At 44.8% G+C, this 22,489-nt stretch overlaps 1 protein-coding gene across 5 annotated transcripts in view; it reads left to right on the forward strand.

Annotated features, from left to right (window-relative positions):
* LOC135325098 (SET-binding protein-like) overlaps positions 1-22,489 on the forward strand; it is a 263,102-nt gene that overhangs the window by 169,977 nt on the left and 70,636 nt on the right. For all 5 annotated transcript variants that reach the window (XM_064502592.1, XM_064502593.1, XM_064502589.1 and 2 more), the window contains one exon: positions 11,109-14,574. In XM_064502592.1, the coding sequence (XP_064358662.1) occupies positions 11,109-14,574 (3,466 nt within the window). The remainder of the gene's footprint in view (positions 1-11,108; positions 14,575-22,489) is intronic.

Genomic DNA, 22,489 nt, shown 5'->3' on the forward strand with positions numbered 1-22,489 from the left:
GCCTTTGCTCACTCTTGCAGGGCAGCATGCAGTCGAACACTGCCATTCCTGGGTCCAGGAGGAACCAGATCTCGCTGGGCTCACCTAGGCATCCTTACCCGTGTAGATCAGCTCTGCTGTTCCAGTGGGCCACACCATTTTACAGCAGCAAGAAATAAGGCAGCGGGAATGAATTGTTAAAAAATGAAAAATACTCTATTTTGGTACCAGGAGTGAGGAAGAATTGTTGGGATTAATCCAGAAATGAGGTGTGTCTAGGGATAGAAACTGATTCCAGAGGAAGAAAGAAGAGATTCTGAACAGTGAGATTTATTACGCTGGGATATAGTCTCCCAAAGGAAGGGGTTGAAGACACATACATTTCTGGAATTGCTTAACAGTAGGTTGGACAAAACACTGGAGAATATAGAGAGGATATATAGTCACAGATTTTTAAAGCTAGAAAGAGCCGTTGTGATCACTTAGTCAAGCCTCCTGCATAACTCATACCAGGGGATTTGCCTAAATGTGTTCCTGTTACAAGTCCAATAGCTGTCGTGCACTAATGCACATGTGTTAGAAAAACACCCGGACTTGATTTAAAAGACGCTTCCAGTAATAGAGAATCTATTGCTGTGATAAACTGTTCTCGTGATTAATTATACTCGCTATTAAAAATGTGGGCTGTGTTTCCTATCTCAGTTTTCCTAGCTTTGGCATCAAATCATGACATTTTCTTTTATCTGTCTGCTAGGCTGAAGGACCTTCTGTGCAAATCTCATCCCCATGTATGTAGTCGTAGTCCCTTTGATATATATCTTAGATGCTTAAACACCTCTTTCACCTGTGCTTTAGCTGATCTCCCTGTATATCCTCCAGTGCCCCTTAGAAATATTTACCTTCTGCCAACTACACCATGCTAATCCTTCGGAGTAAGTTGCATTTTGAAAAAAAAAAGAGGCATGACCTTGCTCCCTCAGCAGTGGACACATGCACTTTCACGTCTGAAATGCGTGCTGCCTACCTCTGATTTAACCTGCGTGCCAAGCTGTTTGGACAGGGGGTTGCATCTTCGGTGTCAGTGTTTTTATAGAGTTACTCAACTCGAGCACACAGTCAGCACTTAAGAGGAAGTAATAACAGCAGTGGGAATGGTTCTGCTTTGTCAACATGTGTAGGGCAAAGAAATGTATTTAGGTGATTTAATAGAAGAAGGGCAATTAAAAGGGCAATGCTCTGAAGTGCTGGCAGTACCTTACCATCATTATGTCTAGTCCCGAGGGCTCCACTCCTAAGGGGAGCCTGTGTGTAGAAATCATTGAATTTCAGCATAGGTTGAAGAACTGAAGGGTTTCTCCAGACCAGATCTTCTGAACAGGATGAGCCAAACTCTTACCCAGAAGAGATCCGAACTTTGCTGTTCTAGATGCTAAGCTCAAGCCTGAACTTGTATTAAAAGACTTTCCAAGCACTTACTGAGCCTCATGGGTGAATGCTGGAGACTAAATAAACTGAATTTTATCCATAATTTTTTAGATGAGTGGCTGGAGAAGTTTGGGAGGTCATTTAAGCACAAAACCATGCTTGGGGTGCCTTGTAGGCCTCTTTTCTAGACCTCTGTCCACTGCCCTCTCTTTATCTGGGTTGTACTGGTGTCAACTTATGTGTGCAGAAACTAAGCCCAACCTTGGTCAGGGCATTTAAGTAATGCTGTACTATACCTTAATAAAACCGTAGTTTGTCTGGTGCTGTTTTGAAAAAGGCTGAGAAAGTCTTGATAGTATAAAATCAAGGGACAATTAAATGTTGGGTTCAGCTCCCAAATGGATTTCCGCTGGAGATTCACACTTAATAAAATCCAGAAAATTGCATTTTATTTTGGTACATAAATACTGGCAGTGGGGCACTGTGGCATTTAGAAGGGAGAATCGCTCCACCAGAAAACTCACTTCAGCAAAATGATGCAGTCCAGTTGAGCCCCTTTTATGATCTGAGAAATGACTGTTTTTATAGCACACTAAATAAAACCTGCTATTTGAGCTGGAGGTTTATTAGTAAAGGTGATTTTGCCATAGCTGGGGAGGGAGGGGACGAAGGAGAGATGAGGGATGAGCATCAAAGCAGAGACACGTGACGTTCAGAAAGCACCCAGTGATGCCCCAAGAAAGTTTTGTTACCCATAAACAACCCACCTGGCATTGCCGCAGAAGCATTTTCTGTTGTGATTTTTTTTTGTTGTTTCTCAGAACCTTATTGTTGTCTGGTCAAATTTTCCACAGTGGGAAATTGTTTGCTACAGGAGCAGTGGGGGAGCTGGTAAGAGCGTATGGACTGAAGCAGATGGTTTTGTTGTGGGGGTGCTACCTCGAGCCCAGAAGCAGAGACTTCGGCCACACTTCGGATGTATTTAGTGTATGCAGCAAAAGTTCTCCAGAAATTGCCTCATGCAGTTGCTAGGAAAAGGGAAGAGGAATCATTTTTTTATCTGGCAGCAGTGGTGAAAAATGGGCCTAGGTTGCACGCAATGGCAAAGTGAGAGGACAAAGCTTCTGAAACTCCACCAGTCCTGTAGCCTTCTGCAAACCAGACAGGTTTCACTGTGTGCCTGCTTAGACTGCTAGGAACGCCCGCATGAAGTGCAAGGGAGGACAAGTGTTTCTATCTCCTTTAATCAGAAGATAAGGATTTTACTAGTGAAAGACGAGGGAGAATCCCACTCTGAGAATCTGATCTGGGACGAGCTTTTTTTGAAGCCTCCAGCACATGTGCCATCTCCTTCTGGTACATACCACACCATTTGCTGTCTTTGCCTAACCTCTTCCATCTTTCATGGGGAAGAAGCACTGCGATGTAGGGGGAGGGAGGGAAAGAAAAAAAATACTGTGGCAAAAAAGGCGATTCTGGCTAAATATAACTCTTGGTGGTTTAGGCAGACTGTCCACCTTTACGTTTTTGTTGAGAACAGAAAGAGTGGAGTCTGGCTATGGCAAAACCGGGACTGTGCAGGTTGTCCCAGTGCAGCTTTGGGGACACTTGTCAATCCTGAAATGGAGTACACTGTTCACATACTGCATTCTTCAATATAAATAATCTGAACCCACCTTATACCTTTAACCTTGTATCTTTATGTTGTGCCTCACGTCTGTCATGCTTGTTCTCCCGCGCAGAGAGTGAGTCTCACTGTGGTCTACATCACAGTGGTCTACCCAGTGGTCTACCCTGGTCTACTCAGATTTTTGAGTAAATACCCAGCAGAGCTAGAAATTTGTCCCTTTGACTTCTTCAGGCAGATTTTCCGAAAGGAATGAGCCTCCCCCATTTGCTGCAGATCACTAAAGTTCACCTCTTCAGCCTAAATTTGCTGAAGTCACAGGTGACGCTCTCACTCAGTTTGTGGTTCAGGACTCGGCTCTTACTGCAGGGAGGTGAGAGGATGCTCCTTTCCTCCAGCATGTTAAATCTCTACCATGAGTTTTCATGACCCAGATGCACCAAATTGATATTCTGGCAGATTTCTGGACTTTTTGCTCATGTTGTAGCACATGCAATACTTCATGTTAGACCTTAGCTGCAATCAGGATGCTTTGAAAGAATTAATCTGGTGGTCAGTAACTGCTAAATGAAGTGCATGCTAAAAGAATGATGAGCTAACTGACTGGAGCTCACAGCTTTTATGAGCTTCTCTAAATGCCTGTTTTCGGGTGAATTCAGCATCTCCTTGACATTTAAGGACTCAATTTATAATCAAATTATTTAACTCTAGTGGAAAGAATCACTGGCCTCGATGGAAAAGCCATTTATAACTCCCCCACCCCTTGGAAGAAAAAGTATTCAGGGTAAAACTGCAATTTCTATAATAAATGAAGGATAAAAGAAATCTTTCAATGCAAATTAAGCACTGCAGGCTTTTAAAAATTATAGTAGAAACTTATGGAGCACAGCTGCTCATCCTTATTTCCAATTTAGTAATCCAAGAAGTGCTCAAGCATTAACGCTCTGGACAACACCATGAAGCTTTAGGAAAGAAGGCAGCATGTTACGGCTTGTTTTTCTGCAGGGCCTGCCAGCCCCGGGCTGTACTGGCATCCTTCTGCTGTTCGATTTGGGCCAAGTCACTGTCCAAAACCTAGAAATCTGCAGAGCAAAGTCGGAGAGCAGGGTGGGATAGAGCTCCGATGCCGTCATTACACATCAGGAAGAGCAGGTTGAGCTCCAGTGCTTCCCACGGGACTATGCCGCCTCTGTAGGGATGCAAGGACATTTTATGTATGAATAATGAAGCCTTAATACCCCTGCTGCTGTTAAAATCTTTAGCTAGCAGGAGCAAGGATCTGGGACGAACGAAAGCGCCCAGATCGGCGAGGTGTTTTGCTCCATGATCTGTGTGGACGTAGCGTCGGATTGAAACGCTCGCTTGGGAATCCTTACGCTGTCTGGAGGCCAAAAAAGGACCGAACCAGGGTTATCTTGCCAGATGAAAGGGGCAAAATTGTATTAGTCCCATTGTACTCCACCTTAGCTGGTGCCCAATTGTTCTGTCCCAGCTGCCTAAACCGATCCGGCAAACTGTGTTATGCTTAAACACGATATTTAAACTGCATTGTTATGTCAGTGGTGATGGGCTCTTTGTTGGAGATGACAGAAAAATCCCATTGTTTAGAGTTTTCCCAGACTCGGTGCTTAATACAAAGCCCTGAAAAGAGCCAGGGTTGTTTAAACATTTGATAAAGAAAATATGTGCCGAGATGGGCCTATTCCACTGGTAAAGGAGCGGATCAACTCCCAGCTCCAAACTAGACTCCGGCCTTTGTGAATTCTCCATGCTGTTGCAGTTTACTCAGATAAAATCCTGGATCCCTGCGTTTGGAAAACAGAAGTGTCTGAAATCCAGCAGAAGATTGAAATAGCGTGTAAATCATCCAGTTTAAAGCCTGTAGTGAAATTAATCTGGAATAACTGTGGAATTTGTGAGCTACTTAGCCTGTCATGATGCCTTACCAAGAATGCATGAAAAAATACAATTTGCAGCCACATGAGCATCTTTGGATCCTTCTGTATTCTTTGTGCCTTGCTATATCTTTTCCGTAAGGATAAGTGCTTTAGATTGTTATGCTCCAAACAATTACAATGCAAAATGCAAAAGCCCCTGCAACATCACCTGTTTTCATTGATGTTCTTATTTATTTTTCCATGGCACGAATAGTGATGTGCCTGCGGTGCGGGAGGAAATAACGAGGCCAACATTTCCACCAAAGTTCAGCGTCTCTCTGCTGACGTTATTACGTGAGGGAAGACAGAGCTACGTAGCAACAGGAGTGTAAATCTGGAAGGACCCCCAGCAGCTTCAGCGAAGATCCTCCTGATTTACGCAGGCTTACGTGCGAGTGTGCGATGTTTGTGTTCGGTGAATGGACACAAACAGGCGTTGCTTTGTTTTTAATTAACCCACTCCCACCCCATGCTGCGTCATGCTCTCGAGTAGCCACCCTGCAGGTTTCTGTTAATTCCTGCCTCTCTTCCGATTTCCAGGGAACGATCTGAGCTCCTAGGAAGGCAGCGTTGCTTGAGCTTTGCTCAATTGAAGGCTTAGGGATTTGGGGAAGGAGGGAGCTCCAGGAGCAATGAATTTTGACAAAACTGCTCTGGAAAATCCCCCTTCTTTGGGATGATAATGATGAATTTCATGTTAGTGCCTGCTGACATGTTTTTTTTTTGTTTTTTTTTTTGATAGTATTTTAATTGGAATTAAAGCCCCTACATTGGTTTTGCACTAGCTTCAACAGGGTCTCTCACAAGATCCTGCTTGCTGTCCCAGCAAGTGCCATACGCTAGGTCATGTTTCCTTCTCCCTGGTCAGAGCCACGGAGGACCTAAAGGGCTTCCTGAAACTGTTACAGCCTCCTGCTATTACGGACTGACCTGACTGGATCACACAACCGCTTCTACAACCACATCTCATTTCATTAACTGATCAACTCTGCAAGTCGTCAAGCCGCAGTTAAGTTCCGCTCAACTTGGAGTCTCTCCTGCTTGGCATCTTTTATTTGCCGAGTAATACAGGTTCAGTGCGCTCACCAAACTACATGAAATACCTCCAACCTCTAGCTCTGATTATGGGCTTCAAGTGAGCAATTTTCTGCTGTCCCATTGGGACACAAGAGGAAATGCTCAGTTTCAATTTTGAGCAAAAGTATGATCTGAGCCAGGATTATTTATTCATGTGTTGGAGCTGGAAATCTCAGTTTTCTCTTCCTCTCAAAGGGTTTTCTCCTCCAGTAACATGTTTTCATGCATGTCTAGGAAGCAGAGACTGAAGAGAAAGCTTTTCAAGAGGAACAAATTACCTGGAGTTTTTCCAGTTTTTAGGAGCTCCACGTGAAGCACCAAAGCAGAGCCTGAGTTTTCGGAAGCCAGGTGCCCATTGCATTTTCCACTTCACCTCGGTGCACCCAGATCTATTCATTCCCTCCTGAAAATCTCAGGCTGACCTTTTGATAAGGACCAGAGGCCCATTTTCAGCACTGTCCAGTGCGCTTCTGAGTATAAGTCTGAGTTAATGCAGGTAACACAGTTAATTCAGGTATAAATTCAGCCTGGCCTTTGCTCTGAGCTGCCTGGATGGAAGGAAGGTCCGGTTTGCACGCAGTGTGGCTGGCTTAGCAGAGTGCTGTGCCTGAGCTAATATCCTTCTTTGCATGGCTTATTAGCTTGGAAACAACACTTTGCAAGAGCAGCATCCAGCCAAGCCAGGCAAAGCGGAGCAAACGTCTGCGTACGTCCAAGCAGTTGCAGCCTCACCCCATTGATTTCCGATGAGATGTCAGCTCCCAGCTGCCAAAATCGCTACCAAAAATGGGTTAGAAGCTCCAGGACTGCAGAGGTTTTTCATGATGTTTTGCTGAGGTTTGTTCTCATTGGAGAAGCAGGGGTAGCTCTGAGATAAAAGCAAACACTTCCCAAGACTCTGATTCTAAGTGACATTATTTGTTTAGGAAAGCCTTTCCCCTTTTTCTTTCTTTCTTTCTTTCTTTTCTTTTCTTTTTTTTTTTTTTTTTTATTTCCAGGCCATGAAGCTGATAACAAAGGATGGTATGTCCCCAGAGCACGCTCTGATGTGTCACTGTGGATGCCAGTCCCCACAGACGCTCCCGATGTTATTAATTTTTAAAACAAACTTGCTGATTGAGGTTCTGACTGCCTTTAAATTGTCTCTACAAGGAGACTGTGTACTAATTAACCCACAGAAACAATCCATGATGTACCTTTTTCAAGTTTCAGGGTGATTAGAATATGAAAATGAAGAGCACAATGGTGCAGATGTTTTAAAATCACAGCAGACAGCAATTAGTGACATGGGAACCAGCTGCTTATCTCTCCAGATAAAGCCTCTTAATAGGGAATTACACTTGAGGAGCCATTACACAGATGGATCTGCGAATGATTTAAAGAGGGGGCGTTGTAGTATTAACTTTGATTTGCAAGCCAGATTCTTGACAAGTTGTGTGTGCATTACCTCTGGAAGAAGGTGCATTTGGAGCAGGGCGGTACTGTACTCTCTGAGCGAGTAGATTTTTGTCAGGTGTGGGCTTCTGTGTGTGTATTTTGTTAATTATATTCATTTTTATAGACTTGAGGGTTTTTTTTTTAAACTAAGCCCTTGATTTTTGTCTGTTTGATTGCTGACATCTCCTCCCACTTTCTGCTTTGGGAATGGAAGCAGCGTGTGGATGCAGAGCGATGCTCAGGCAAGGGAACGGTGAGGCAGGATGCAATATTTTAAGTGTCCCCGTGGGCCAGATTCTGCCACTGGGTGCTGCTTGCAGAGGAAGGTGCTGCTCATCATGGGACTGACACAGTCTCACCCTCCCTTTTGTGAGGGCTGCATGCTGAAATAAAGCTGGAAATAAAACTGGAACGAGGAGAAAGCACATCTTCATTTGTGCAGGTCTGTAAAGGCGGGTGCAACCCCGTGTGCCACCTCCTCTATTTGCCGGCTGGTGCACTTCAGTAGCCAGTAGGTAGGATGTATCCTATAGGTCTACCCAGCACTGCCAAACCTGAGTGCTGATGCTCTGGTTTTTGACATTAAAATCACTACAACAATAAGAAGAGAATTCAAACTTTATTTCTGTAGCCTTTTCCTGTGCTGGCTCATGTTGCTCAAACTTCTTTGCAGTTGCAAAAACTCTCAGCTTCCTCATATTTTATCTTTTCAAAGGAGCTATGGGCTTGCTACCCAATAAACACGTCCAGTAACCTGAATGTGAAGAGAAATATTGACCAGGTTTTTGTCATGTGATTAAGTTGCATGGGTTAAGTTAGACTTCTAAATTCCACAAAAAAATGAAGAGGGGGCAGACTCCTGATCCAGAATAGCTAGTTGCTGAAGAAAATCCCATGCAGTGAAAGGTCACACTACAAACAGAGGCAGGCACTGAAGCCTGAAGTATATTTAGGGTCTCAAAGTAAATGCAGGTAAATCTTTCTATTTTCCCAAAAAAGCCTGCTTGGGATGCCAGTCTTGGCCATGCTGGGAGCTCTGTGCAAGTCAACGGCCCATTGCGTGGAGCTGCAGCATGTTAAGTGACATGAAAGGCACCAAGATGCAGGCGTCGGGGCTCAGAAGAGCTCGGCCAGCTCAAGCAGGGGCTTAGGTGGGGTTTATGATTTTTAAAGCTCTCCGCTCTCATCCATCCTGCCGTGGGTTGGCCCTTGCTCTTAGTCTCAGTGCCTTTGGCTTGCGGCGCTTGCCTGAGTTAACACCGTGGGTGACGCAGGCCTATCTTTCTCATGGGTTATAAGATAGACCTTGCGGTGGCCTGTGGTGCTGGAGTAATGACAAGGCCATTGCTAGGGATCTGTTGCATCGTCACTTCGTAGCATGCAGGACGAGGAAACAAGGCTGGAGGAGCTAAGCGATATAGCAGCATTCATCTCCGATACGTAGCTGGCCTCTTGGTTGTAAACCCTTATTAACTGTCTTTAAATATAGAGCGGAGATTATTGCTGCTTTTAAACTAGAGCAGCGTGCGCTCGGCGGAGGTGGAGGGAGCACAGTGTTGCCGGCGTGTGACGTTTTCCCTCACTGCTGGGACCCTCTCTGTTTTCAAAAGAGATTTTTTAGGTCATTTAGTTTTACAGCTCGGCATTTGGGAAGGAAGTTGAGTGTAAAGAGTTGCTGGGATTACAGATCCCTGCAGAAGCAGGCTGGCCCCGCATCGGTGCAGGACCAGCAGAGGCCTAGGCCTAAGATTTCCAAGGATTTTAGGTCAGAAATCGTCGTGCTTTGGGAAGATGCTATTTCATTTAAAAAAAAAAAAAAATCAAACTTCAACATCAGTGCCATTGATCTCGCTTTGCCTCTCTATCAGTATCCAAAGGAGTTGGAAGTGGGTGGGCTGTATTTTTGTCACATGCTTTTTGGAGTGGAGCAAGGGGGGAGTCAGCTCCGTTCCCGCTCAGCCTCCGTTTGCTGAACCGATGGCTGCAAAGCGGCTCGCGAGCAAGGCGGTAGTGCGGGCACCGTCCCTACTGCGTGCTCAGTGTGGTGGCTCCAGTGTGGGAGGTCACTTCTGGAAGCAGGAACTGATTCATTCCCCGAAGTCTGTTTATGCTTTCGGCTCTTTTCTCATGCTGGGAGGAAAAAAAAAAAATGGGTGTCACAAGCCTGCGACATCTGCAGTCCTACCACAGCTGCATGCTTTCATTTTCTCACTCCACAATTCCTGGAAATCTTTGCTTTCCCTGAGCGTAGCTGGTCCATATGCGCGACAGCTGAACTATCTGCAGGATTTAAGAGTCCCTGGTTGCTCCTCAGACAATGGACCAGAACAGCTTCCTCCTTACTGTGTTTTCCAAAAAGGCCACATGCCTGTTTTTACATCCACACTAAGGATGGATCATCATCAAGCTTGCCAATAACACGCGTGTTTACTGGTCGCTAGATAATACACCGTGGGCTTGGGGATGTTCAACACCTTTCAGATTCCTCTGAAGTTGCTCAGATGCAGGGATGCCTTGTTTCCCAGAAAACCAGAGCTCGAAAGCCTTGTTCTTTCCTTGGTTGCACATTTATTTTAAGGATCTCATCATTTTTTTGGTATTCAGGATGGTGTAATTACAGTCACAACGGAGAACAGTTGTTTGTGATACTACATGTATGAAATAAGGTTCACAGTTTGATCCAGATTTAAAGAAGAAAAAAGTAGTATAACAAGGAAAACAAATGGCTAGAAGAGGTCAGTTAGTGAAAGTAAAATGGATTTCTTCCATTTTAAGAAACTTCTGAAAAGGTTACAGCAGTAATAAACATAATTTCTTCACCTGGAGGAGGCCCACCAAGAAAAAGAAGTACTTCCTTTTGCTCTGCAACAGTCTTCAGTGTAATTTTGCCCGTACTGTAACCCCTGTGATTTGAAGGGCTGCTGTCGGATTAGAAATCGTATTGAAAATATCTCTTACCGACACTGCAAATAGCAGATTATTAAAATGGGAAGAGAGTAATGCAAATCTCGAACCTGCCAAGTTTGCCTTACATGCTTGACACTATGCATATGATTTCCAGACTAACTTTGCGGGGATGACTCCTATGTGGGAATTTAAGCAAGTAAATCTTTGCAGATTCAGGCTTTGTAGGGAAATGAACCCATGGGTTTGTTTGTAATCACTTCCTAGATTAAGGTCACGTTTTTGTTGTTTACAACAATGAGCTTAATTCATCCATTTTTGAGCTGCCCAATGCATCGAGTTCTGTGAGGGATTATTTTTAAGGAAAAAGGGATTCTCACCAGGAGGCTGGGTCGCAGCATTCAGCCATTGAAAGGAATATTTTACTTGTGTTTTAAATTAAAAATCAATAGAGTATGTTTCCATAGCAATTTAGCATTTATGGAAATATTTCCATTGTTTTAGAACAGGAAAATAAAACAAAACTTGTTTACAATGCATAAATCTAAATGCACATTTGACTTGAATATAAGATGACTTTATAAAGGCTCCTAACCCTTAAGAGGACATTGCTTAGGAAAAGTTGTCATTCACTGAACAAATTAAGGGTTGTAATTAGTGGTTATGATTGGACCAATAAACTAACTTTTTTTTCTTATTTGCATTTTCTTCTCCCCTTTCAGGTTTATGACAGGCCACAAAAACATTCTGCTCTGCACTATGATCCGGGCCTCCAACAAGACTTCACCGGTGACACCTTAAAATCAAAGCACCAGCAGAAAAGTAGCAACCAGCACCATCTTGACTGGTCAGCAAGCTCTGATACTGGATCCGCTTCTCAAAGTTGTTTCATCAATACAGAATGCAGTCGGGAAGCTGTTAGTGCCACCAAGGTCCCCGCTCCAGAGCCAGTAGTCTCTTTCAGCAAATCCCAAGCAAAGAAATCCTGTGCCGGAAGCACGTGGGGGCAGCTGTCGGCCAGTAGTAAAGAGCTTGCCATTTGCAGTGCAGTCCCGTCACCCAACAACATCAGCACAGCCGCCCAGCCTAGCAACGCTTCTGAGTGCAATGGGCTTCTGCCTCTCATCGATCCAGAGGGAGGTGTGCAGCTGGAGGCCCCCGATCAGCCCACGGGGACTACAAAGAAGAAATCCAGCAAAAAGGACTTGATAAGTCAAACCATCCAAACCCCAGACATCGAGTGGGTGAAGAGTGCTCAGAAAGCATTTGACAGCAAAAGCCATGACAGCATGGATGGGAAAAAGGAGTCTTACTCAATGGATGGTGTGTTAGACACGTCACCCACAAAGCAGAATCCCAGTTCTGCTAGCAGTTCTGAAAGCGACACCAGTCACGTACGAATTACTATCCCAATAAAGTCTCCAACAACAGATACATCTGGCCATAAAAGGAAAAAAAGGCAGTCTACAAAATCTTCCATAGAGAAAACTATCCAGGAGAAAAGCCTGTCTTCTGGACTTCCTTTGAGCAGTGAAGTAGCAAACAGGACTAGCTCACAATCAGAGGGGAATAAAAAAGATCTTCGAGCCACAAAGCCAGGGAAAGTGATTGAAAATGAGCCCCCTCTAGTAGCTATTGAAAGCAGTGTGCTCACTGACAAAGCTTCCCCCAACAGTGCCACTAGGCTCAGAAAATCCGTAGCTGTGACGTCCACGCTCCTACCTACCGATCTTCCCACAGCTAGCAAATTATCTGAGGTCCAGCACCCCAAACTTGCAGCTAAGCGGAGATGGACCTGCAGCAAACCTAAATCTATCCTTCGGGAGGCCTCCATGGCAACATCTGAGAAGCTGATGGTGGAGCCTCCTTCAGCCTATCCCATCACGCCATCCAGCCCTCTGTATACCAATACAGACAGTCTTACTGTGATCACACCTGTCAAGAAAAAAAGAGGACGACCAAAGAAACAGCCTTTGCTCACTGTTGAAACCATTCATGAGGGAACCTCCACCAGCCCAGTGAGTCCAATCAATCGCGAATTTCCAGGAACAAAGAAAAGGAAGAGGAGACGGAATCTGGCCAAGTTGGCCCAGATGGTCCCAGGAGAGGACAAGTCCATCAGTGAACTCAAGTTTCACAAAAAGGTTGGGAAGCTTGGGGTCTTGGATAAGAAGACCATCAAGACCATTAATAAAATGAAGACCCTCAAGCGGAAGAATATTCTCAATCAGATCTTGTCCTCCTGCTCCAGCAACATAGCTCTAAAAGCAAAAGTTCAGCCACCGTCTAGTGCTGGGCCAACAACCATTGATGCCAGACTGGGGAAGCAGATCAATGTCAGCAAGAGGGGGACTATCTACATTGGCAAAAAAAGGGGCAGGAAGCCCAGAGCAGAGCTGCAGCCTCAGCCAGAAGAACCTAAGACAGCCATGAAGCACTCAAGGCCTGTTTCCAGCCAGCCAGAAAACCCAGCAGTGCCTTCCAACCTGCAGTCACTTGTGGCATCGTCACCAGCAGCTATTCATCCGCTTTCGACACAGTTAGTGGGGACTAACGGCAACCTTAGCCCTGCAAGCACTGAAACGAATTTTTCAGAGTTAAAAACTATGCCAAATCTTCAACCTATCAGTGCTCTTCCTACAAAAACCCAGAAAGGAATGCACAGTGGAACTTGGAAGCTGTCTCCACCCAGGTTAATGGCTAATTCACCTTCCCACCTCTGTGAAATAGGTTCTCTGAAAGAAGTCACGCTGTCGCCAGTGAGCGAGTCTCACAGCGAGGAAACCATACCAAGCGACAGTGGGATAGGTACAGACAACAACAGCACTTCTGACCAAGCCGAAAAGAGCTCAGAATCCCGCCGGAGATACTCCTTTGATTTCTGCACCCTGGACAATCCAGAGGCTATCCCATCTGACACCAGCACAAAGAACAGGCATGGTCACCGGCAGAAACATCTCATTGTGGATAACTTTCTCTCTCATGAGAGCATTAAAAAGCCAAAGCACAAGAGGAAAAGGAAAAGCCTGCAGAACAGAGATGACCTCCAGTTTCTGGCAGACCTTGAGGAACTCATCAATAAGTTTCAAGTGTTCAGGATTTCCCATAGAAGTTACACATTTTATCATGAAAATCCATATCCCAGCATCTTCAGGATTAATTTTGATCACTACTACCCTGTGCCATATATCCAGTATGACCCATTGCTCTATCTTCGCAGGACCTCTGACATGAAGTCTAAGAAGAAGCGTGGTAGACCTGCCAAAACCAATGACACCATGACAAAGGTGCCTTTTTTACAAGGGTTCGGTTACCCTATTCCCAGTGGGAGTTACTATGCACCCTATGGAATGCCTTACACATCAATGCCTATGATGAATCTTGGTTACTACGGTCAGTATCCAGCTCCTTTGTACCTGTCTCACACGCTCGGAGCGGCTTCCCCATTTATGAGACCTACCGTGCCCCCACCCCAGTTCCATGCAAGCTCTCATATGAAGATGGCCACCACTGCCAAGCATAAAGCGAAACACGGAGTGCACCTGCAAACACCTGTGGGAATGGGCCTTGGAGACATGCAGTCCTCCCTGGCTCCTCCAAAGGTTGGAGGGACAAGCCTTTCAAGTGGGCGACTTCACAAAAGGAAACACAAACATAAGCACAAGCATAAGGACGAGCGGATATTGGGGACACATGAAGATCTGAGTGGTCTCTTTGCTAGCAAGTCCACTGGTTTCTCCAGCCATGCGATCAATGAAAGGCTAAGTGGCTCAGATAAAGACCTCTCCTTGCTCAATGAGAAAAGCAAGCATAAGGAGAAACAGAAGCACCAGCATTGTGAAACCGGACACAAAGGCTCGAAGAGTAACTTTGAAGTGGATACGCTGTCTACACTATCACTTTCTGATGCCCAGCAGTGGACACAGAGTAAAGACAAGGGTGACTCAAGCAATGATCCCATTGACTCTTGCACAAAGAGATACTCTGGTAATACGGAGAGTAATGCAAGGTCAGAGTCCCTGGACATGTTTGGTGAAATGAATTCCTCGAGTGACAAGCGGGACAATGATGCAAGTGGGAGTAAAAGAAGAAGCTTTGAAGGGTTTGGAACTTACAGGGAAAAGGACGTTCAGCCCTTCAGGACAAATAGGAAGGACAGAAGTACTTACGATTCTTCAGCCTCTTCAGGTAGGCTCCTATTTATTCTATTTCATTTTACTGCCATTTATTTATTTATTTATTAATGCTGAACAAAGAGAGACTTGCCATTTTCAGCAGCTGTGTTTCTGTGTCACAAACTTCTCTGCCTTTATATAGTGGACTCCCATTTTCCATCCAAGCTTTGGGAGACTAGTGAGAAAGTTGACTACACATCAAGCCAAAACCTTCAAAAGGCTTGGAGTTGTTACATGGCTTTTTTAGAAATATTTTTCCTGTCTTTTCCTATTTATCCTAGCTTGTGGTACTTCCTCCAAAAATCTCTGCATTGCATTCTGCAACAGAAGCAACTTTCATGCCTGTTGGCAAAGCAAACATCCCTCTTTTTGGAATCGAGTATCTCTGGGCAGCAGTTGTCGCCCAGCCTTGAGAAATACAGCCGCAGTACGGAGCAGGGATTCTCCTCTCTGGTCCGCAAAGTGGACAAAAGCTGTTTGCTGATGGCCTGGGCTAGACATGTGGGAAGCTGCGGAGCTGGGTCAGTGTCCCACGATTAGTGTGGTGTACCGCCGATCCAGGGGGACCCATCACGATGATGGCCACGTTAAATCTATGGAGACCCTGGGTGCAATCCTAGTGTAAATCTGTCACTTCCAGTCGGCAGGTGTCATGTAGAGTAATTATCCTGAGCATTGAGTGGCTGTGGGAAGAGGCTGGTGTCATGGAAACAATAAGCCCTAGCCGATTGACTCTGAAGAGTTTTAGGACTCATGACTTGGAAATATAAGCTGGGTTGATGGGGAGGGAGGAAGCTCCTTTCGGATGCTTGGGACATCTGTTCCTCTCCCACAGCGGGGGGGGAAGAAAAGGAATCTGAATCTTGTCTGAGAGACTGAATTGTACTTTACAATGGAGAGCTGCTTTCGTGATGACGCAGAGGCAGGTGTTTTGCTGCAGCATAAATGAATCTAGCTTGGGAGCAAGCCCAGAGCTCCTGCACCACCAGATATTTATCACAAAGCAGATTACACACTCAGTTCTGGAAAAGGGTGAGCTTTACTGAACCAACCTGCGGTGGATGAGATTCTCATGTGCTAAAAAAGGGCTTCAAAGCAGTGTAATTCATAGCCTCCAAAATGAAAAGGCAGAATCAGCTGAGAACACAGAGGGAGCAGAGAATTTATATAACCTGCCAATGTGAGGCCTTTAAGTTTTTTATTGACTTGTAGCTGATTGAGATCCAAAGACTACTCATGTTTAAGCCACCTAGACATTTCCATTTCCTTCACTGAGACCTGGATCTGGACTATAGCAATGAGAAGCAGTCTAGAATGAAAGCTTATCCCATGCAAACATGTCCATTCACATTATTATATTAAATCAGGGCAATGGTGACAGAAGTGTGGCACACAGAAACGTTGGAAATGGGCTGAATTCAGCTCCTGATTGTATCAAGTTTGCTAATATAGCTGTCGAAGAACCAAACTTATTCTCCAAGCACTGTGCTGGCTCCTGCAGTGAGGAAGTTGTGTCCTAGCAGACATGGATTAAAAGTCTTCATAACTTTCAACCAAGCTGTTTCTCCACTGTGAAGTTACTGATTTCACAGTTTGCTAACAGTTGGATTTGTGGCCTCTTTGCCTTCTGAACAGAACATGTTTGCTGCACCTTTATTTTCCAATCCAGTATGTTTCATTTGGGAACAGCAAATTGTTAAGAGAACATTGTCAGTGCTGGTAAACCCAAATGAGTTTCAAAAGTGGGAGGAATGATCCCCACCAGGCTGCCCTTGAAATAGAATTTGTTAAGAAAAAGTCCATTTCCTGCCATTTTTCCTTCAATTTATTGTCCATGGCAATAAAAAATAAGACGGAGTGGTAGAACTTGCAATAGGAGCTTTGTCAGATTTGCTGTTTAAACTTTTAGAACTGGTTCTCATTTAGACTGCAATTATTATTTTTATTTATTTTTACTTTTCACAATTGCAGCTGCACATCATTCCCCATGACCTAATCCATCAAGTTGCAGATTATGAACTGGTTTCTTCATTGTCAAGCTATTATTTAGATGGAAAAATCATCAGCAGTTAGCCAACCAGAGCCAGCTAACCAGAGCCATACCTTACACTACAAGAGGAAAAATACTAAAGCTAAACAGCTCTGCCAAGAAAGGCCTGGAGCCAAGACTGCTCATTAAAGCCTAGGAACATCTGTCTGCTTATGACTGTCTCAGATCTCAGTGCAGCTTTTTTTCCTTTCTGCCTTTGACCTTCACTGGGATTCCCAACTGAGGTCCGTACTTCAGTCTAGCCGTAGCTATTAACTGGTTCCTACTGAGGAGGGATTAAACTTTTCCACGATAACCTTGACCTTCTTTCTCCTCATTCACCTTGTGTTTCCCTAAGGTGGCTGAGCAGTGATTGACTAAGCATAAAAATAAGAGGCAAAAGGAAAAAAATAAAGCTGTATGGGAGCACATATCTCTGTCCCAGGAGGCTATTCCATAGTCTGATTGCTCTTGCCATGCAGTGTTTGTAATCTTTCACCATTTAAAAATAATATATGACAGAGACAAGAGGAGGCCTCCTGAATATTCAGATGGAAGCTGAAAATAGATTCATATCAAAATTTCACTGTTATCCTTACTGCATGGGCATTTTGGCATGCTCAGTAATGCCATTTGCAAGTTCCTTGTGTGTTGCTGGAGATGAAATATGGAGCAAAATGCCACCCACGCTGTGTAGAGATATCTGTGATAAGAGAAAGAACCATTTAGTGTTCTCCAGCATATAGGCATCGCAGTTAGCTTCCGTGCAGTGTGCTGACGTGGGCGCTGTTGTGGTGTTGCTGTTTTTCTTATTATTATCCATGTTATAATAGCACTTAGCTGTTTCTGAAAAGATTCATCTTTCCTGGTGCTATGCACAGGTTGTGCATATGGTAAGAAACCGTCCTGCCGTATAACCTTAAAGCCTGTGTATGATCTTACAGTCTAGAGGGACTAGGATGTCAAGGGAAGACAAGGGGAGACCCTCGCTTTTTTCTTTTTTTAGCTGATGATTGTACAAGCAAAGATTGCCTTCTTTGCATATTGGGCATCATGGCTCGAAGATCAGCTAATAAGTACGTGGTTTTCATCAGGTATAGTACAGACACCAGGCACAGTAAATTTACAGGAATGTAAAGCTAATCATATGCAGCTATTAGGAAGGCAGTAATCATCAGGCTGCAAATGCAGGATGGTTAGCATGACAAACATGCATTACAAATTAATGCTTAACTTACCTGTGAGCCCCCACACCCATTCCACCCTCAAGGTCTAGCAGTGCTACAAGCTGCATTTCTTCTGCTTTGACCTTTCCTCCTCAACTACTGTGCATGGTGCTGGGTGCAGGTTTAACTCCGAAGGGATCAGTGCCAGGTTTAGATCAAGGACAGGCATTACACGGCGAGTAGTGTTTGGCTCTTATGACATGAGGGGATGAAGAGGGGCTGTGCCGTGTGTGCCTACATATGTAAACCACTTTTATTAAATGCACGACTGTATGTAGTATTTGTTTAAAGTTATTTTTTAACATCTTTATCTTAAAAGTGCCCTTGCTCACGTTAGAAAAGCCTTACATTGGAGGATTAAGCCTTCCCAAAGGAGAGTAGGAGGGATACTGGAACAAGGGAGGAGAAGTGACAATCAAATGAATGAACAACATTCATCTGATGTCAGTACAAACACACATATAAGTAACCATGCTCTGTTGAGTAGTGTCATTTGTCTAGATGAGATTTCTTCCTTGACAGAACCCCCCTCCGCCGCTCAGTTGTTGCTGGAATGGGCCGTTTCCACGCAGCGTAGAATAAATCTCTGGTTGTCCTCTCTGAAAAGTCAAATGCATTATTGTGATTTAAAACAGGACTTGCTATGAGCAAAAACAAACATCATAAAATATTGGCAAAGCCCCTGCGAGGTTTTCTTTCATTTGTGTGGGTCTTTTTTTCTTTTTTTCTTCCGAGAAGCAGCTTGCGCACTTCTGAACTATTATCGTGAAGTCTTAATCAGCCACAGTTTTACACCTAGGAGAGATGTGTGTTTTAGTAGTGGGTAAACTTATTTTGTTCTTCTGAATGTATATGGCAGCTCTTCTAGAGCCAGACAAATAGGATTAGCCCACTGCCTTGTTAATCAAACTTTGCCGATTTTTGTGGAATAATATTTTCCATGAATAATTTTTTATAGCTCCAGAGTTACAGAGCTGGTTCATTATTCTGCAGTGAATATATTATTTCAGGGGTAGTGGAAACATTGATCCAACACTCTGTTTGATGAATGTTTCCCGTTTGACCAGCTCAGAGACATGATATGTCTGTACTGACCGGCCCTTCGATATATACTCATGGATGCACTTCTGCATACTGGAACAAGGGAGGAGATGTGGCAACCAGGTGAACGAACAAAGTTCATCTGTTATCAATACAAATACCATGTATAAGTAACCTTGCTTTCTTGACTAGTGGCATTTGACCCAATGGGACTTAGGTGTCTTAAGGCAGTGCGCATATGTATGACGAACCGGAGGCAAGCTGCCGTGCGGTCTGGGATTGGGAGACCCAGCATCCATTTCCCTGCTCCATCATAGCTTTCTCACGTGGGTGTAGAAAAGTGTCTGAACCTCAGTAAACCTCAGCGTCTGTCTGTGAAAGGGGGATAAAAGCAGGTTCCTGCCTTACGGAGCCATGGTGAGGTCTAATACGCAAAGGTGCAGAGTGGGAGCCCTGGCAGGGCTTGAAGTGGATACCAAAAGAGGGTTGGATGTTAACTTCACTTTTCATGGATTTATGGAATATCAGGCACCCTGCCTTCCTCCGGCTCTGCCATGATTTCCGCTGACACCCCAGGCTCCTAAATAGCTTCGAGCAGCTGCAACCGTTTTCTAGCCCCAGTGTCAGTGGGAGGTTTTGCCCTCCTCCCCCTGTGGTTGGGGACAGGCACTATACAGTTACAGGCTGAGTGTTTATACCATCTGGCCCATAAAAGCTAGCATTGAAGCTTTACAAAATGCCATTATTTGTAAATACAATTACCTTCATAAAAACATCTGTCTGGGCCCCCAGGTGCTTATGTGTATGACCAAAACTACTGAAACAACCTCCAAAAACGCTCCCCGGCCCCACTAGGGTCCTTCTTGTTGCTTCCCACTGAATCTTCTGCCAGTCCTGGAGAGAGGAGGCCAGACTAGCTTGCCTGTTACTCCATTTTGCCCACAGCATTTCTTAGAGGAATGGGCTGTTGAGGAAAAATAAGAATGATGGAGAAAACAAGTTGAAGCTTTTCTTGAAAGTGTTTTGAACAAGGTGTTGGAAATACAGTGAGTTTTGATGGTTTTTTTTTTTTTTTCAATGCTACCACTTGTTTACTGTGTTGCTTCCAAAATTTGCACTGACCAAGGACAGAGGAAACAAGAGGGAGGCCAGAGTGGGAGAGGGAGCCGGAGTATTTACCACCCAACCAATCTTTTATTTCCTCTCTAAATGACTGTATGTTTACTGAGCTGCCTCAGGCTCGGTACAAGGTCTTTTGGACCAGTGATGAATTAATCAAATTAAACGTTGTGACCCCTTTGCTTTCTGGGAGTGTTGCAAGCCTCCCAGCACCCTGCCGAATTTCTGCCTCTCACTTTGCTCTCTGTCCAATAGTCAAGCAATTCTTCCTTTACAACTTGGCGTCTCCGAGCTATTTATCTTCGCTCTTTCTGGCCAATGCCAGAATGTCTTGTTTGAAGTTTTTATTTAGACCGCTGCCGGTTTATGGAATTGTGCAGATTCCATATTGTGTGTGCAGCAACTTCACTTTAGACACAATTGGCTTCTGCGGGTCTCCTGGCTTTAAAAGGCAATAAAGACTCACAGCCTGATTCTCCTCTCAGCCCATCATAAATCAAGATTGTCTCCACTGAAAACAGTGAGCTCGACGTCTAGAGTAAAGTCTCCATGGAGGCAAAGAGGGGGCAAGCCAGGGAAAAGTCACGTGCACGTGTCGGTGGTGCGTGGTCGGGTTGCTTGAAACTGTGCTCTACCTGCCTGGTGCCGCTCGCTTGCTGTTGGAAACAGCCTCAGCTCAGGGTTTGCAGAGATTTCGTTAACTTGGACAGAGGGGGCGGTTAGGATTTTGACAGTGCACAGCCTGAATACTTGTTTAAGTGACAGTTTTAAGAAGACTGAGCAGAAAGAGTGTGTGTTACAGTTCTGGACCATACCAAATAGAAAAGCATGCCATTTCTTGCCCGAAGACACTGATAATCGAAGTATGAGGCAAGAGGTCTGTTCAGATGTGTGGAGCAGGTAAAACATTGAAGGCATGGCTGTATCTTCACTATGAACCTGCCTGTTACTATAACTTAAAGCTGGGCATAGTTAGAGCTGAGCCTGAGATATCTGCCGGTAAGCTGGATCATAATGTGCTCAGGGCTACCTCCATCCCATCCAACCAAAATACCTAAGTGAGAGTTTGGATCTGTGACCTCTAGTGCATTTTCTGAGGCAGCTTTTTCATTCCAGCTGCCTACTAAGAATTTTATATTCAAGTATCATAGCAAAAGAGACCTGAAAGAGCATCATGATAGCTGCTTAAGCCTATTAATGCTTACCAGTAGAAGAAGAAAGAATGCCCTGTTTGCAAGGTTTGACCGAGAAAGATGTCAGAATAATTCCCCTATAAATCCGAGGGTGAGGGGAGGGGTGGCAAAGGAAAGTTTTGACTTTACATGAATATATTTTTACACTACCTGGGAGATGTGAAAAGATGCAAGGCATCATCGTAGGAATCTGCAGTGGTTTGTCATTGAAAACGTGCAGTTGGGTAGGGATCCCCGTAGCCTTTTGCAGCGGCACCAAGCCTGACCTGGCTTGCACGCAGGGTGGTGCTGATTTCAGCAGGCTTCGGGATGGCAACGCAGAGCGAGCCGCCAAGCAAGGGCAGGACTAGATGGCTCAGAGGGATTTGCTAATGAGTGATCAAGCCTTGGGTCACTGGTTGAAATTTAATCTGCGAGAACAGTGACAGAAAATCAAATAGAAGTGCTGACGTCAGAGTGATGCTGGAGCAGCAGCAAAAGCGTTGCCAGAGTCTCCTGCCGCATACAAAGGCAGGTTAAATAAACTGGGTGTAAGCCATGGGGAATTTACCTGGATTATCCCAAGTGCAAGCTATATCACAGCCAATTTTTATTGTATCTGTCAGTAACTCTGCTGATCTTACTGTGGTTTTTTTTGTGAATGACATCAGCGTATCTGATCCTAGAACCTGATCAAAACCTGATGTTACGTAGTACTAGAAATAAAATCGAGAAAGCAGTGAGGTAGACTTTGCTGGGCAGTGCCATGGCGTGTGAATCAGCAACATACCATTGAGTAGATAAGCACAGTGGTTTGCAATTTTGGCCATGGAGGGTTTTGTTGTTAGGGCCCACGTCAGGGCCAACATTTACCGAGAGCCTTTGTCATTCCTGGGACACTTGGCCGTCTCTCTGAGGAGACCGCGTGGTTTCACTGAAGCTTTCTCAGGGCTCACATTGCTAAAGCTGTAAATCCAGCTGCCATGCTTTGCAGGGCTACCAGAAAAAGGTTGGTGGTCAGATGGACACATTTACAGATGCCCCTAGCAATGGGAGCGGTACTGCCTTCCTGGCTCAGCCTGCCAGGGCCGGGGGGGAGGCAGGTTTGTACCCCTGCTCTGGGAGAAAGCAGACTTTACTAACTCATGCTGTCAGCACAGCAGCTCCTGGGCCCTTAAATTAACACTTTTTCTGCCCACAAGCTCACTCTGGCTTCTGCCCCACTGAAGCGCTTGTTGTCCTTTTCATTAATTTTTAGGAGCCACTCTGTGGTCCTTCCTCTGCTACAAAGCAGCCATTCTGCGGCGATGGTGCATCTCCAGATGGCACATTGCAGCTCTG

This window comes from Dromaius novaehollandiae, chromosome Z (genome assembly GCF_036370855.1).
Source record: "Dromaius novaehollandiae isolate bDroNov1 chromosome Z, bDroNov1.hap1, whole genome shotgun sequence".
Taxonomy (NCBI): Eukaryota; Metazoa; Chordata; class Aves; order Casuariiformes; family Dromaiidae; genus Dromaius; species Dromaius novaehollandiae.